The sequence below is a fragment of the Urocitellus parryii genome, chromosome X (genome assembly GCF_045843805.1).
Source record: "Urocitellus parryii isolate mUroPar1 chromosome X, mUroPar1.hap1, whole genome shotgun sequence".
In the NCBI taxonomy this organism is placed as follows: Eukaryota; Metazoa; Chordata; class Mammalia; order Rodentia; family Sciuridae; genus Urocitellus; species Urocitellus parryii.
The window spans coordinates 75,074,582-75,091,170 of record NC_135547.1 but is presented as its reverse complement, the minus strand read 5'-3'; the positions used below and the strand labels follow the sequence as shown (position 1 = coordinate 75,091,170).

The following is a 16,589-nucleotide window of genomic DNA, read 5'->3' as shown; positions in this document are numbered from 1 at the left end:
TAAGGTGCCGTTGAGGCCCAACAAAGCTTTTTCAAAAAAGAAGCACTGGAAGAATCAGTAACACTATACCTACTTTCTAACTGTCTATGTCTGGCCAGAACTTTAGAGAGGCCAAGCAACCTGAGCCACAGTATAACCAAGGAATAGCATTGGGTGAAGGGTACTGTAAGAAACACTACCCTTTCCCCTGGGAGCTTTGGAAATTTCTCTGCATGGATAATATAATTTTCCTCCTTTCCCAGATTCTTTATCTGGAACCTAAACCCAGGAAGGAACTTAGATGCATGTGGACTTTTGTTTGTTTTGCAGTGCTGAGGATTAAATCCAGGGCCTTGTGTACACTAGGCAAGTACTGTGCCACTGAGATACCTCCCAGCCTTTTTTTTTTTTTTTATAAACTTTGAGAAAGAGTCTCACTTAAGTTCCCCAGGCTGGCCTTTGGTCCTCCTGCCTCAGCATCCTGGGGATTACAAGTATGCACCATCACACCTGACTAAATTCATTTCTTTTTAGAGGCAGCAGTTAAGAAGTAGGTTCCCAGTTTTCAACCTGTAGGTTAAGTAGTACTAACTGTGAACTTCCCTCTTTTTTCCACTCAAGTCCCAAATAACTTTCTGCCATGTTCTTAGATATTTAGTTGCAATTCATTGTTTGAGATTTTAGGTCATACCTATGCTGCCTCCACTGGCATGTTCAAAATACCTATTTGGAATTTTAAAGGTTTTCTAGTGAGGTAGGGGGCAAAGTACCCCTGTGATTAAAGCCCAAAATTTTCCTTGAAAGAATCCAGGTGATTTTAAATATGTATTTCTAGTTATTTCTCCTGGAGAGTGATTATATTGCTCTGAATTAGAACCTGGGAATCTGAATTTTTAAATAGGGAAGATAAATAAGCCTTGAGGTCTCTGAATTAAATCTTCACCCTCTTTTGTAGACATTTGTATAGACAATGCAAAATGATAAAAAGGGCCAAACGGTGATAACCTAGAGTTAGTGGCTACAGATAGATACTTCTGAGGGGAATAATACTTCCCTGGGACCAGGAACCCTAGAAACCTTAAACACATGACCTTTCTAATCCCTGGTATCTCCTCACAAAGTAAACAGCACAGTAGACACTCCCCATAGAGATTACAAGTTAAGTATGCCAGAAGTTTTAGTTACATTTTGTTGTTCAGAACAGTCTTATTATTCTCCAACATGACAACAACATTGTCACCTCTTGCTGCCCATTCAACTTCTACCCTCTTGTCTGTGTCCTTGAAAAAATTGATGCCTATAAGAGAATACGTTGCAGAGTGTTGACACACTTGGTAGAGGTTTAGAGAGAATAATGTACTTGTCCTTTCTCTGCTAGTCATACCAATCTCCCTGTTCCTTCCCTCACTATCTACTTTTTCAAATAAAACATCCCATTATACCCACTTATGATGTCATAGATAAACACTGTAATAGTTGAATCACAAATGTAGCTAGAAATTAAGGAGCAAAAGCACTCCTGGCCAGCTATGTCCCATAACTGTTGCTGAAGCTGCTTAAAACAAATGTTTAGGATGAAGATGAGAAAAGGTAGAAAGAGACCAGACTTTTAAGATCTAGAACTTAACAAAAACAGGATGAAAAGAGTCAAGAAGACTGGGTAACTGAAAAGTGACTGCTACAACTTCAGAACTAGTGGTCTACAGTCTTATAACAAATCTAACCAAACTCAAGATACTGTTTGGATTCAGGTAGACCCTATTAAGGAAGAACAGCGGTTTTAATGATTCAAGACCACTTGAACTTTATGTTACATTTGGAGATTTGATAAGGGCAAAGAGAACAAGAAACATCATAAGGCTTGGTAATTTCAGGAAGCTTCAATTTTTTTTCTTTTCCTTTATTGACAGGTAATGTGTAGAAGTGCTACCCTACTATGATGAGTAGACCTAAGGGGTTTAGACAACCAGTGGTTTTCTGCAAAAGAAGCAAATACACTTTCTGAACTCACCCTGTAACCCCAATATCAGGCAGGTCTAATGGCCATTGAGGAGGTTGTCCTGGTCCAGTTTCCCAGTGTTTACAATAGATAACTGAGGGAAGAGAATCCCCAGATGAGTTGGTTAAGGAAAGGGGCAAAAATGTACTATATGACTTGGTGGTAGGCTCATTTGGCAGATGCAGTCACAGCTGTCATTCTTGAAGTGGGTGATAATGGATATCTTCCCCATTGCAAGATAGATAAGTAGGTCAACTTCCCCTCAGAGTCTCTACAAGCTCCCCCCAACACATATGCTTCAAACTTTACCAACAAGGAGAAACTCACTTCCCAGAGAAATCCCCCCAGCCCCAATCCCATTTCTTACCATTCACACCTTCCTATTTATAACTTCCTATTCCTAAATTCCCATCCCAGATATTCACTGCTTTTCGAGTCTGGATTTTCACAGAGCCTTTTGTTTTCCCTTGGTCTCCAGGCCAAAGTGTCTGACCTTCTCTGGAAGACCAAAGGCATACATCTTTGCAGGATAGTGGTGGGAGTAACACTGGCTTCCTGCATTAGGCCCTGCATCTCCTGATATCACAGTGGGCTCTCCCCAACAACAGCTTGTGACAGCAGGCTTAGCTACACACCCAGGCCTGGGCACAGCCACGCCACCTCAGCTTCCTCCCCACAGCTCCTGCATTGCTTGCTCCTGATGCTAGTTGGTGCTCATTGCACTGGGGTGATGACAAGAGTAGGGTGATGGGGTGGGGGTAGGGATGGCTGCAGTCAGAGAAAAAGCTGAAGGACCCACAAGGGACAGGAGGCTTGTCAAAAGGAATCCAGGAGTCCAGGTGTCTAGTAGGGAGAAACGTGCTTAGGTTAATCTCATCATGGGGGGGGGGAGAAATCCTTATCAGTAGTTCTGTTACCCTCCAGGAGGAGGAAATAGCAAAGAAAGTGACAGGCACATCTGGACAAAACGATTTATTAGAGTTACAGTGGGAACTCCCACGAAGGAATATCAGATCTGGGCATTCAGCTCCCCTCATCTCCCTCCTCTGCCAAAGCCTTCTGCTTTTCCTCCCCGCCGTCCTCCTGCCGTGCAAATTCCTCAATGACGATGTCCTCAGAGCTTGCAGAAGCAGCAGAGGAGAATGGAGGGTTAGGAACTCCTTTCTGAATATCCTCCAGATTCACTCCTTTTTCTTGATCCCCTCCCTAATCCCTTTCCTGATTGTTTCATTTCCTCTCAGATCTCCCAACACAAAAGCACTCCAGGAATATTGGGAAGGAAATAAGAATGGAGGAGGATGGGACTCAGGGAAAGGATTAGAGAATGAAAGAAGGACGTAGGGATTAGGGAAAAGGGGAAAAACTGAAAGGGATGAGTGGAAAGGACAATTATAAGAAGAGGATCAGGTAGAAGGTGGGTGATGCAGAAAGAGGAGGGTTTATGAAAAGCCCTGAACTATGACATGGAGTTAAACCATATGTATCCACTGCAAAGGTATTGAAAACAACATCTTTGGGAAGCTTTTTTACGTCCCTATCATCTCAAAATGTAGGGTAGCAATTAGCAATAGAGGGGGAATGGGGCCTGTTCCCTTACCTCGTGGCCTCTGTAGCAAGCATGGGAGAAAGAGAAAAATGGAACTGAAGCTGATAAGGGCTTTTTTAGTTTCCTGAAGAAAGGTCTTTACTCTTCCTTCCCACGTTTCCCCTGAAATCCTAGACACCCAAACTATTACTGTTCTATTTCTACCCAAACCACTGGACTCCCAAGTCATGAGATCAGATCTGCTTGGTCCCCAACCCTCAGGACAATAGTTCCTATAATTCCCCCCTGGTCACTCACCTTGAGATGGCTTTGGGTGGATCAGGGTCAGCGGCAACTCCACACCAACATCACTGCAAGGATCCCAAGGTGGAGTTATTTATCCTCTAAGCCCAAACCTTTTGACCTCCCTCCCTCAGTTTTCCAGTTCTAGGATGCCTTCAGGCTTTTAAAAAAATATATTTATTTTTTAGTTGTAGTTGAACACAATACCTTTATTTTATTTATTTATATGTGGTGCTGAGGATTGAACCCGGGGTCTCACACATGCTAGGCGAGTGAACGCTCTACCATTGAGCCATAACCCCAGCCTGCCTTCAGACATTTATTAGTCACTCTTTGTCTTCTTATCCCTTTATTCTCCCCTTCTTAACTCCAGTCCTCTTTCCCCACAGTTTCTCACCTGGCTGTCAGATCTCCTAGGATTCTGTAGGTAGAATGACACCCAAAATTAGCAGTTGGAAATGGGAAGAGGCTACCTAGTTTTACTAGGGGGTGACAATCATAAAGCCAACTCAGCCACAGAATGGTTTCTGCAAGGAAGGTGACTTGCTCGCTGAGCTTACAGGTTTGGGAACTTAGTCCAGGAGAAGGGGAGAGAACTTGTTGGGTTAGTCCAATCATAAGAAAAACAGAAGCAAGAAACCCTTAGCTCCCCAGCTTCTGCCCAGATCATCCCTGAACCCCCACTTACCCTCCACAGGATACCATCAGGTTGACTCTGACTTTGTAGGACACCAGGATCCCCAGTAGCTCCTTGTTCATTCCAGGTCGAACACTGGGAGTTGTAATATCCAATTTTGTGTGTTTGGTTGGGAAGGAATTCTTTCATTCCCCAAGTTCCTTCCTGTACATTCCCATCACCACACCCTATTTTGTCTTCTCCCAGAATATCTCCCAGGGTCAAATCTCTCCTACCTTTGGGAACCACATTTTTCTTCCTGAAATTCAGTTTACCATATTACCCTCTATTCAAGAGCCTACCTTATTCAATATAACTACTCTGTTTGACTTTCAAGACTCACAATAATCTGGCCTCATCTACTCTTAATAAACTTTTGTGCCTTAATTCCCTAGTACCTGGGATAAATTGTAGACAGATCCATCCTCTCTCTATAACTTAAAAATGCCATGTGGAGTCCCACCTTTTAGCCTCTGCCCATGCTGTGGTCCCAGTCTGATGGTATCCAGATCTTATATATTCTTCAAGATGTAGATCATTCTGTCTCTTATAAGAACCCCTTGCCAGCTATGTTGGCTTCTTTTAACTTCTATTGGCCTCATAATCTGAACCACATGTATTAACATTTAACTGTTAGATTGCATTTGCATTCCTATTTGTTCCTCACGTAGGCCATCTGAAAGCAAAGACTCAAACTTCTTTGTATTCCCCACATTGCTTAGATAGGAATGACTATTTAACAGGTGCCCATTAAAAACTTGCTGTTTGAAAACTAAGACACTGGAAGCTGCATAATCTTGGGAAAGTATCTTCATTGCTCTGGGCTGCTGATCCCCTCTCTGGAAAAGGATGTTGTTTGGATGATTTCTAAGGTATTTATAGCAATAACAGTCTATAGCTACTTGATTGATAAGGCTTTGTTATAGATGGGATTTATGCTCTTCAAATGGCTTTTGGTGGGAGTCACATTTAGTATTAGGCCCTCAGGTAGCATAGAACCAATTGAATGACATCACAGAAATTATATCAGTTCCTCTCATATCATTCTTTTTCATCCTCATCCTCATTTCTCATCTCCTTGTTTTCTACTCCATTTCTGTCTTCTCTAGAGAAGAGTGTTTAGGGCCAGATGACATGTAATAGAATGCTGTCTACCTCTGTTAGACAACGCTGGACAAGAGCCTTCTCTCTGAGCCTCAGGGTTCTTAAGTGGAAAATGGAGTAGGAACACCTGTCTAGCCTACTTTAATGAAATTCTTATGAAAATAACAGTACATGTGTAAGGCCTTTGTGAAATGTGAGATATTATACAATATAAAGATTTTTTTCCACTTCACATTTCCTTCTTTACTGCCTAAGACCAAAGGCTGCAGTTGGTCCCATGGGTTTTTTTCACTTGCTGCTGGCTCTCAGGCCAGGAAGGGTTTTGAACATCAGCCTAGGGGCATTTAAAAAAATATAGGCTTCACTGAATGTGAAACTTTAGAAATATTTATATAGCATGCGGAATGGGTTAGGGGTTACATTTGAGCTTACATTGTGCTAGAGGCCAGATTGGTATCTTCATGCTTGAGTTTGCCATCCAGTGCCAGTCCCTGTCTCCGACAGTTGGCAGACAAGAGTGGTGTTACTGAAAAGCTCTGGGTGAAGCTGGAGTTAGCAGCTATGGTCTCCCTTTGAAAGGAGAACAAGAAAAGAACTTAGGCTAGGTTGGTCAACTAAGTGTACTTTCATTACTAAGGGTATTATGCACAATTCTAAGAACCTACTGGGGTATCTAAGAGAAGTGACATATTTAACTGTGAAAAGAGGCAAGAATTAGTTCTGTTTTTTTTTTTTTTTTGGTGTGATACTAGGGATTGAACCCAGGGCCTTGTGCATACGAGGCCTATATCTCCAACCCACAAGAATTTGTTCTAGTGAGAAGTCCTATGTTCCCACCCTCTCTTAGTATTGTGATGGTCCTCCTATGGGTAAATCACATCCCCTCCCTCTACTTCTCCTGAGAGTCCTTCTATACTTAAGCTCTCACCTTGACCTTTATTCCTGGGTACCCCCTCTTCTTCTTTCTCCAACCCTCTTCTCTGCCTCTTGGTCCATTTCCCACCATCCCTTCCCTTGGCTTTGACCCCAGCCCCAGTGTCAGCTCACGTGAACTCCTGAATGAACACAGTCTTGGTGTACTTGTCTAGCGAATACAGGACAACATCTGTGATCTGGTCAACTGAATAAACCAGAAAAAGCATATGACTATTCAGCCAGTTATCCTCAAGACCCCAACTTACTGTCCTCAAATGACATGTTATACATGATCACCCTATACATGATTCAATAAGATGTGTTCATGGGCAAAGGTATATATTTTGATAAACCTATGTTGGAGGGAAAGCTAAGATGAATTCAGACCGGTAAGTGGGAATGAAAGACAGTTGTGGTTTGGGGGCTAGGTGCAGGGCAAAGGAAAAGAAGCTCACCTGAAATCTTGATTTTTTTGATGACCTTACTGGTGCTGTTGTTGATAGAAACGTTAACAGAGATGGGTTCTCCATGGTAGTGAACCTAAAGCAGGAGGAGGGGTCCATCACAAGGTAGTAGGGTGAACACCCAGACCAAGACCTGGAATTTCTGTTTTCTTAGTACTATTCCTGCCCTGGCTTTTACCTCTGCCTACCCAAGTAGGGAAGCAGTGAAGAAAGGATAACAGATGGGTTCTGGGGTTGGGGCAGGAAGTGGGGGTTACCAACCTCCTTGTCCATCCAGGCCTGGAGTTGTAGGGGCTGAACTGACAGAAGGAAGCGACGAATGGTCTGGGCCCAGGGTCCAGGGCCTGGCTCCATTGGTGCAAACTGTACTTTCCGAACAACCAATCGCACAGAGTCTCTGAATAGAGGTGAAGGAGTTAACCAGAACATCTTTTGGAACCATAGACCTCCCCATGAGCCCCACAGTAAAGTCATTGCTTGGGTGTGGGGATGGCAGAAGGTCATCATAAATATGCAGCCATATTTATTCATTTATGTAGTATTTATGACTGCTTTCCCACTACATTGGCAGAGTTGCATAGTTGCAACTCAAACTGTATTGTATGGTCCACAAAAACTAAATATTTATTTTTTGACCCTTTACATAAAATTTTGCAGACTCCTGCCCTAGAGTGAAGGAGAGAAGCCAGAGAGGATTCAGAACTGGGCATCCAAGTTGGTGGCAGTGGTGCTCTGGAGGTTAGAAGTAGGGCTGTTTCTGTGGTAAGAGCAGTATGTGTTTCCTGGGAGGGGCTAGAAGCAGTGATTTGGGGAAATACTAAAGAATACCTCTTGGAGACTTTTTCCTCCAGGTTTTCAGCACAGAAACTCTTCACTTCAAAGTCAACCCCACAAGCCTGGAAGGTGCAGAGGCAAAGAGAACTCATTTCCTATGCTGTTTTTCCCTCCCTTTAGGGCCTATAAGAAAATGTCCGATCTTATCCCTTACCTGTCCATCTCTCCAGTCTTATCCATTTGTCTCTCTGTTCCTCCTCTCTAGCACTACCCCTGTAGCCCTCTACTATAGTTTGGATCTAAAATGTCGCCCAAAGGCTCATGTGTTAAAGGTTTAGTCCCCAGCGTATGGTACTATTAGGAAGTGGTAGAACATTTAAAAGTTGAGGCCCTAGTTGGAGGAAGTTAGATCATTGGGAACATACCATTGAAGGGGATATTGAGACCCCAGCTCCTCCTTGTTTCTTTTCACTTCCTTGACACTGAGGTGAACAGGCCTACTCCACTATGTGCTCCTATGATGATGTATTGTGTCACCACAGGCCCCAAGCACCTGGGCCATGTGACCATGGACTGAAACCTCTGAAACTATGAACCAAAATAAACCTTCCCTCCTTTTAAGTTGATTATTTTAGGTCTTTTGTCACAGTGACAAAAAGGTAAGTAATAAAGCCTCTTTCTCAAAACTTAGACCTCACCTTTCCCGAATCTTCAGGACCTGGCTGCAGTGTCACTGAACAGGGCAGATTGGCAACCATCTAGGGAACCAAAAGGAGGTCAGTGAACAGAAAAAATAGGGAGTCCCCTCTTATGTTCTATTTCTTTAGCTTTCTCTCCTAATCTTCCCCAGAAACCCTGCCTAGGAATTGGTGTCAGTACCTGCAGGGTAAAAGGATAGGCATTTTCCCCCAGCTTGTGCAGCAGTCGCTCCTGTAAGACTGTGAGGGGACCCTGTGGGCTGTTGGACTCAGCTGGAACCACTTGCTGTGTCAGTACATACAGATCTTTGCGGAATGTCAGACCAATCACATCCAAGTCATCACGGCCATAGCGAAATGCACATGTCAATATGACAAACACTACAGGCAAAGGAAGAAAAGAATTACCTGTCAGACCAGTGGGAAAGGAGATCTTAACTGGGTCATAGTAAGATACAGAGAGGCAGTGTAATATAGTCAAAAGAGTATGGCCATAAACAAAAAGATTAATGTACTTGAATATAATAAAATCTAAAGTTTATTAATTACTTAATTTTTGCAGTAAGGAAGATCAAACCCAGGGGTGCTCTACCACTGAGCTTCATCTCAAGCTTTTTTTTTTCCCCTGAGATAAGTTCTCACTATGTTACTGTGGCTGGCCTCAAACTTGCCATCCTCTTGCCTCAGCCTCTCAAGTACCTGGGATTACAAGTGTGTACCACTGTGCCTCGCTAAATTGCTGAGGCAAGGTTTGAACTCATGATCCTCCTGCCTCAGCCTCCCAAATCATTGGGTTACAGGTGTGCACCATTATGCCCAGCTTTAGGTGTTGAAATTTAATAGTCAGTGTAATGGTATTCAGATGATCTTTAAGAGGTGATTAAGTCATGAGCATTTCTTCTCTTGTGATGGGATTAAGGGTTTTATTAAAAAAACCTTCATGCAGCATGCATCTCTCTTGCCCTTCTGCCTTCTGCCATGTGAGGACACAGCATTTCTCCCTCCAGAGGATACAGCAGCAAGGCACCATTTTGGAAGCAGAGACTAGCCCTTCACCAGACAACTGAGCCTGCAAAACCTTGGTCTTTTTCCAGCCTCTAGAACTGTGAGAAAGTAAATTTCTGTGCTTTATGTATTACCCAGTGTCATGTGTTTTATTATATCAGCACAAATGGTGTAAGACACATATTAACATGGTTAAATCTCAAAAACTATTGAGTAAAAATGCTAGCTACAGAATTATATGCAGAGTATGTTACCATTTATATAAAGTTTAAAATAATTTATAACAATATCAAAGTTGATCACAGATACATAAATATGGTTTTGAAATATAGAAACATCATGAGAGTAACAAACACCAAATATGGGGTAGTAGTTACCTGGGGAGAGGAGAGAAGAAGAATGAGTGTGGGAGGGAGGTAGCAAGATAGGGTCAGGGAAGGATACATAAGAAAAGAGAGTGAATATGATTTATGGTCAGAATACCTGGGTTTGAACAGGATATATACAAATTCATTGAGTATTTTTCTTGTTAGATAGGACTGCACTAGGAACTCTACATATGTTATGAGACTTCACAACAATCCTCAAGTATTTTTTTAAGTTGTTCTTTTTTTTTCTTTTCTTTCTTTCTTTCTTTCTTTTTTTTTTTTTTTTTTGAACTGTGGATTGAACTCAGGGATTCTCTACCACTGAGCTACATCCCCAATCCTAATTATTTATTTATTTATTTTCTATGACAGGGTCTTGCCAAATTGCCCAGGCAGGCCTCAAACTTGAGATCCTCCTGCCTCAGCCTCCCCAATTGCTGGAATTCCAGATGTGCACCACTGAACCCAGCTCAAGTATTATCTTTACAAGTAAAGAAAACAAGTTCAGAATACTTAAGTAATGGCCCAGAATTTCAACACATACCTGTCTACCTCCAAAGCCTAGAATTATGGGTGCCCAACTTCACTTATAGGATGGTTGTGAGAAGTTAATATATAAGAAATCCCTTTGTAAATTGTAAAGTGATTAGAAACATGAATGATGATGATGATGATAGGCATCCTGGCAAAAATGGAACAGTTATAATAGAACTCAAATTTTATATGTACTACTTGAAATTAGGGGCAAATAGAAAGCCTCTGAAATGCACTAAGAGAGTGTGGGATGGGATACAGGTTGTCTAAGGCCAGAGTGACAAAAGAGATTGATTTCTATCAGAGGCCCTGACCCAGAAACTAGAAAACTACCAATAGCCATGCACAAAATAGAAAATAACTTATTATAGTATTTTAAATAGATCAATATATTTAACACCAGATTATCTTCTTCTAAAAATAAGAATTAGCCAGATGTGTGACACATGCCCGTGATCCCAGCAACTTGGGAGACTGAGGCAGGAGAATAGCAAGTTCAAAGCCAGCCTCAGCAACTTAGTGAGACCCTGTCTCAAAACAAAAAACAAAAAGTTCTAGGAATATGGCTCAGTGGTTATGTGTCCCTGGGTTCAATACTCAGTACTAATTTTTTTTAATGTAAAAATTAAGAATAAGGGGATGAAGTTCTAGCTCAGTGGCTGAGCACTTTCCTATAGCATGTGTGAGGCACTGGGTTTGATCCTCAGTACCACATAAAAATAAAATAAATAAAGATATTGTGCTCATCTACAGACAAAAAAATTAAAAATTAAGAATGAGGAAAATGAAAGTGAATCTATACTCAAAAGATATAATAAAGACTGAGAATAATGATAATACCAGTGTTTTTATAAGAATTGGGATATTTGGCAGTATCATGTACTTCAGGATGTAGAGTTAATTGGTATGAACAATTTAGCAATAGGTATAGAAAGTTTAAAACTGCATGAATACACTTTATCCATTAATTCAGCTTATAGCCATTTAGTCTGAACAAGTAATCAGTATAAGTATGTGTGTGTGCACATACATATATACACATATATACATACTTACATACGTACTGCACACACAAGGATGTGCTTTATAGCATTGTTTATAACAGTAAAAAATTGAAAGCGAAGTGACTGTCCAACAATTGAAGATTGTAAATACAATTATGGTGAACTATAAGCACATTATGGTACACCCATATGATATAGTACCAGACAAAGAGTTACAGATTTTTATATATTGACATAGGTTTAAGAGATTGTTATAAAATGTTATTTATGGTATAGCATTTAGATACAATATAGATGTGTTTGCACAGAAAGTATGAATAAGAACTAAAATATTATTGGAAATCATCCACGATTAAAGGTTATAGGGCCAGGCACAGTGGTGGCTTGGGAGGCTGAGATAGGAGAATGGCAAGTTCAAAGCCAGCCTCAGCAATGATGAGGTGCTAAGCCCCTCAGTGAGACCCTGTCTCTAAATAAAATACAAAATAGGGCTGGCGATGTGGCTTAATGGTCGAGTACCCTTGAGTTCAATCCCAATACAAAAAAAAATATATATATATATATATAGAAAGGCTGGGCACAGTGGCAATCTCCTGTAATCCCAGTGACTCAGGAGGCTGAGGTAGAAGGATTGCAAGTTGGAGGCCAGCCTCAGCAATTTAGTGAGACTCTGTTGCAATAAATAAATAAATAATAAAGGACTGAGGATGTGGCTCAGTGGTGCAGTGCCCCTGGATTCAATCCCTAGTACCACAGACAAAAAAACAAATGTTATAAGATTGTGGCCTCCTAATTTTCTAATATTTTTACAATTACGACAACAATTAAAGTGGCAGAAAGGAAAAAGAAAAGGGAAAACAAGGAATAAAGGAAAGGAAAAAAGAAGGTGAGAAGGAGATGAAAAGAGATAGCCATGGGGCTGGAGCTATAACTTTGTGATAGAGAACACATTCAGCTTGTAGGAGGCCCTAGTTTGGATCCCCAGCACCAAAAACTAAAGATAGCTGGAAGAAGGCAGGAGGAGGGATGAAATACAAGAGATGAGGAATAAAAAAAAAAAAAAAGGTCAGGACAGGTGAGGCAGAAGAGGATCTAGGGACCCTGAGGTGAGGGTGTTAACCAGATGAATTGTTCTTGGCACATCTTTCTGTGCCATGTAAGGAGGGCAGCAAGATAAGTCCTTAGCTCCTGTCCAAGCTCTAATTGGCTCTCAAGCAGTTTAGGATTAATCTTTTTTTGTGCCAGAAAATAGCTTGTTTTTATTTTCTTTTAAAAGCCAACATCTAAAGTTAACTTATATTTTATTCATTATAGGAATAATATATATTAATGTTATGAACATCAGAAAATACAATAAAAATCAAAGATCTACATAATATTCCAGAGATAACTGCCATTAATATCTGTTATATATACAACCCAACTTGTTTCTATAATTGAACACAAGCCAAACTTGGTTATTTATGATTATTTATGACTTCACTTTAATTGCCTTTTTGTGTGTGTGTGTGGGGGGGGGGGGTAGGTACTGAAGATTGAACCAAGGGCACTTTTCTCCTGAGCTTCATTCCAAGCCTTTTAAAATTTTTTCTAGACAGGGTCTTACTAAATTGCTGAGGCTGGCCTCAAACTTGTGATCTTTCTGCCTCATCCTCCTAAGTAGCTATGATTACAGGTGTATGCCACCATGCCCGGCTTTCATTGCCTTTTTAAAATCAAGCATTTTATTTTGTGATCACTATAGGTTCATGTACAATTGTAAGAAATAGTACAGGGAGAGCCCAGATAGATTGTAGTTAAACAATAATTTGCTCATACCACTACATATCCTGATCTATTACTGGCCTTTATTACTCAGTAGTGTTGAATAAGCATATTTTGCATCCACAAATGCACCTTAATGAAAAAGCATATCAGAAAATCTGATGTAAAGAAGATGATCTTCATAAGGTAAAAAAAAAACTACATAAAATAATTAGGATTAAACTTGAGAAACATGCACAATTCAAATGAATAATAATATAAAATTCTACTAGGAGGACATAAGAGAAGATTCAAATAAAGAAAAATACATCTTATTCCTGGCCTCAGCATGCAATCTTTACATTTTTGTTATTTAAAAGTAAAGATTTCTGGGGGCTGGGGTTGGGGCTTAGTAGTAGAGTGCTTGCCTTGCACGTGTGATGCACTGTGTTCAATCCTCAGCACCACATAAAAATAAACAAAATAAAGGTATTGTGTCCATCTGCAAATATATATAAATATAAATATATATATAAAATATTTTTTAAAGTAAAGATTTCTTTCTATAGATTATTCTGAGGATTTTTAGGAATGTGAAAAATTATTTAGGTTTTAGAAATATAGAGTTTGGAGAATCTTAAAGTTGGTAAATTTATGGCTGTACCCCAGGGTTTCTGTGATATTTAAAACTGGCCAGATTGCTTATCCACACTGCTTAATCTGAAAGATTAAGGTTTATTCCTCAGTATCTAAAGGTTACATCTGAACTAGCATTCATCAACTTGCTCTGAACTTTTTTCAAATCAAACTCAATTCTCAGTCTAGTTGGATCACAGTGGGGTTAATCCATAGTGAGAATTAAAAGGAAAAAAATGCAATGAAAAAATATTTCATAAAATCTTGATCTATAGTACTGCTGCCAGAGTAATATTTCTTGCTGTTATTTCCTGTGGTTATTTTGTTCCTTTGTTTAGGACTTTTTAAAAGGAAAGGTTAGGTGGTTTTCCAACACAAAAGGAGAGATGGAAAGACATATTCCAGAGGTTGCAAAATGGCAGGCTGAGGGTCACATTCAGCCTCCAGAAAAAAGAAGTATTTTGATTTAGCCAGGCTTTTAATAATCATTTAGTGAGTTTCCAACATTTGAAAATCAGAAAATTTGCATAAAAATATGATTTTTTTGGTGTACTAAATCATTCCATAGGCAGTCTAAACCCATGTTCAGATCAATAGCTAAGCAAGGGTACCACCAACAATGATGGAGAAAATAGAAATTTTCAAAAGAAACTGTTTTAATTTCAACACACATAAGTTTTATATAATTTTGAGGAATAAAAATTTATGTTTTAGAAATGTATTTATTTCTAACATTATTTGGAGAAGGGGTACCACTGGGCTGGAGATATAGCTTAGTGGTAAAGTGTTTGCTTCACATACACAAGGCCCTAGGTTCGAGTCTCAGAACTACCAAAAAAAAAAAAAGAGAGAGAGAGAGAAGGGGTACCATAATCTTTTCAGATTTGAGGCCTCTAAAGGTCTTATTCTGAGCTTTATTTCCAGTTCTTCTATAACAATGAGAAAATTTGACCATACTGGGCTGGAATTTCCAGTTGTTAGCCTCCATCAGATAAGGCATTCATAGTTCCTACTACTTTCTGGTTTTCATACACCCCTCTGGTCTATTCTACTCATCAGGTTGTCTGTTTAACATGTATGACATTTCAGTTAGGAACCCCTGAAACAAAGACCAACAAAGATTTTTACTTACTCTTTCGACCTTTTAGGTACTCAGGGTCAACCAGGACTACACCATCTGTAGAGAGAAGGAGAGATGACACCCTGGTCAGAAAATTTCTCCAGCTGTGAAACACAAGTTGATCCCTGAAATGGTTCTTCCCTTTTCCCCATTCAATTGGCCCTCTTTTACTAAATGGTCCTTCCTACACTTTCTTTTATTCCCTGGTTCCTATTCCCTTTTCCCAGGCTCTTCCCCTTTTTTAACTCACTGACCAATGGGTTCCACTGTGTCCACATGGTCCATGAAGTCCCGTTTCCCCAGGTAGATGGAGAGCTGTTGTGGAACAACCTCCCATGTTAGTCTAACAATCATTTATGAACAGATTTCTCTTAAGTCTCCAACCCAAACCCCTGAGACCTTGGCGGATGTACCCACCTATCCCTTTTGCCCTTTCATTTGCCCAGCTGGGCCAGGTACTCTCACCTTCCCATTGGAGCTGGTCTTCTTAAACACCCTATGGGGAGAAAATGAGGAAGAGGGAAGGAAGGTTAGGAGAGCAGAGGAAGAGAAGAGGGAGGGAGATAAAAGAAAGGGAAGTATGAAAAAAAAAAAGGAAATAATTCTAGGATTAGAATAGGCTTCAAGAAAATGAGATGGAGCAAAGGTAGAGGTAATTGAGGTGTAATCCAAGGCCACAAGTTAGGGAGAGGTTGAAAACCCTTCTACCCCAAAGGTAAATACTTGGGTTTGGGCAGGGAGCAATTCACAGATTTAGAGCATTAAATGTGTTATTACTTACTTGGAGCTGCTGGCCATGGAGTTGATGTTGAGCCTTTTCTGAGATGAGGGAAAGAAGGAGGAAAGCTCAGTTATTTGGTCCCTATCCTCCTTATCCCATTTCAATATACCATCTACACATACCTAGTGTGACAGAAGCCTTCCTCCTTAAATATATACCTCACTACCAAGTGCCTTCAGTTCTCCTTCCTGCCAAAAGTACTTCTTAAGCCATATTCTAAGCTATCCTGGACAAGGGAAAAATACTCCTATTTTGTACAAATTGTGACTAACCATGCTACCTATTCTCCAAAAAGGATTGGACTTCATGGAATGGCTGGAGGACTCTTGAGAGCCTTCAGAGAGAAAGAACTTATCTGGAAAGCAGCTGGACAGAGGTTTTGATCCAGAAAAATGTGTTTCTTGGACTGAATGAGACTGGACATCACCTGGTCACACAGTAGGTTCCAAGACACGTTTGTTAGATACATGAATGAATCATGAACAAATGAATGGATTCTGCCTCCTTATGTTCCTACAATAGATTGTGAGCCTGAGTTCACTTCATGTTTGCCATGACATTCAGCTAAGAAGAGACAAAAGAAAAAAAAAGAAGGGGTAAAGGTATAGAACAGAAGGGGTTGCTGCCCTCATTTTCTTCATGTTGGTGGCAGAAACCTCTATAGAGGTTGAAAGCCTTCCTTGAATTTATTCATCTCTCATTATCTTCTTTAGATTTCTGCATCTTTTCCCTATCCATCTCTCCAGGTACTAGGAAACCTTAGAGAGTAGAAAATGTCTTTATAGTGTTTTCCTTTGATGCCCTTTGGCCTGGTCTGTGGGATGAACTCACGGAAGCTGAGAGGGTCTTTTAGCCTGAATGCCTGCTATTTGTGTCAGGAAAAATTCCCCTCAACTTCCCCCAATATAATAAGGGGGATTCTAAGGGGAAGGGATGTGGGACTTAGTATGGGCTGGAAGTA

The 16,589-nt window shown here is 40.4% G+C and overlaps 1 protein-coding gene across 1 annotated transcript; it reads right to left on the bottom strand.

The window, feature by feature from the left end:
- Nucleotides 1-3,001: 3,001 nt before the first annotated feature.
- Arr3 (arrestin 3) lies at nucleotides 3,002-15,645 on the bottom strand. The gene is made up of 16 exons (XM_026399983.2): nucleotides 15,629-15,645; nucleotides 15,313-15,343; nucleotides 15,102-15,162; nucleotides 14,860-14,904; nucleotides 8,619-8,818; nucleotides 8,438-8,497; nucleotides 7,794-7,861; nucleotides 7,227-7,362; nucleotides 6,957-7,041; nucleotides 6,634-6,706; nucleotides 6,019-6,156; nucleotides 4,495-4,578; nucleotides 4,204-4,227; nucleotides 3,822-3,874; nucleotides 3,576-3,585; nucleotides 3,002-3,098 (listed from the first exon to the last, which is right to left on the bottom strand). Exons 1-16 carry the CDS (start codon nucleotides 15,643-15,645, stop codon nucleotides 3,002-3,004), a joined length of 1,182 nt encoding a protein of 393 aa, XP_026255768.1.
- Nucleotides 15,646-16,589: the final 944 nt, after the last annotated feature.

Coding starts and splice junctions, on each gene's coding strand:
- Arr3 (XM_026399983.2), bottom strand. Junction 6,157..6,633: donor GTGTTCATTCAGGAGTTCAC/GTGAGCTGACAC, acceptor CTCCTTTCAAAG/GGAGACCATAGCTGCTAACT. Junction 4,228..4,494: donor CTGATGGTATCCTGTGGAGG/GTAAGTGGGGGT, acceptor TTCTACCTACAG/AATCCTAGGAGATCTGACAG.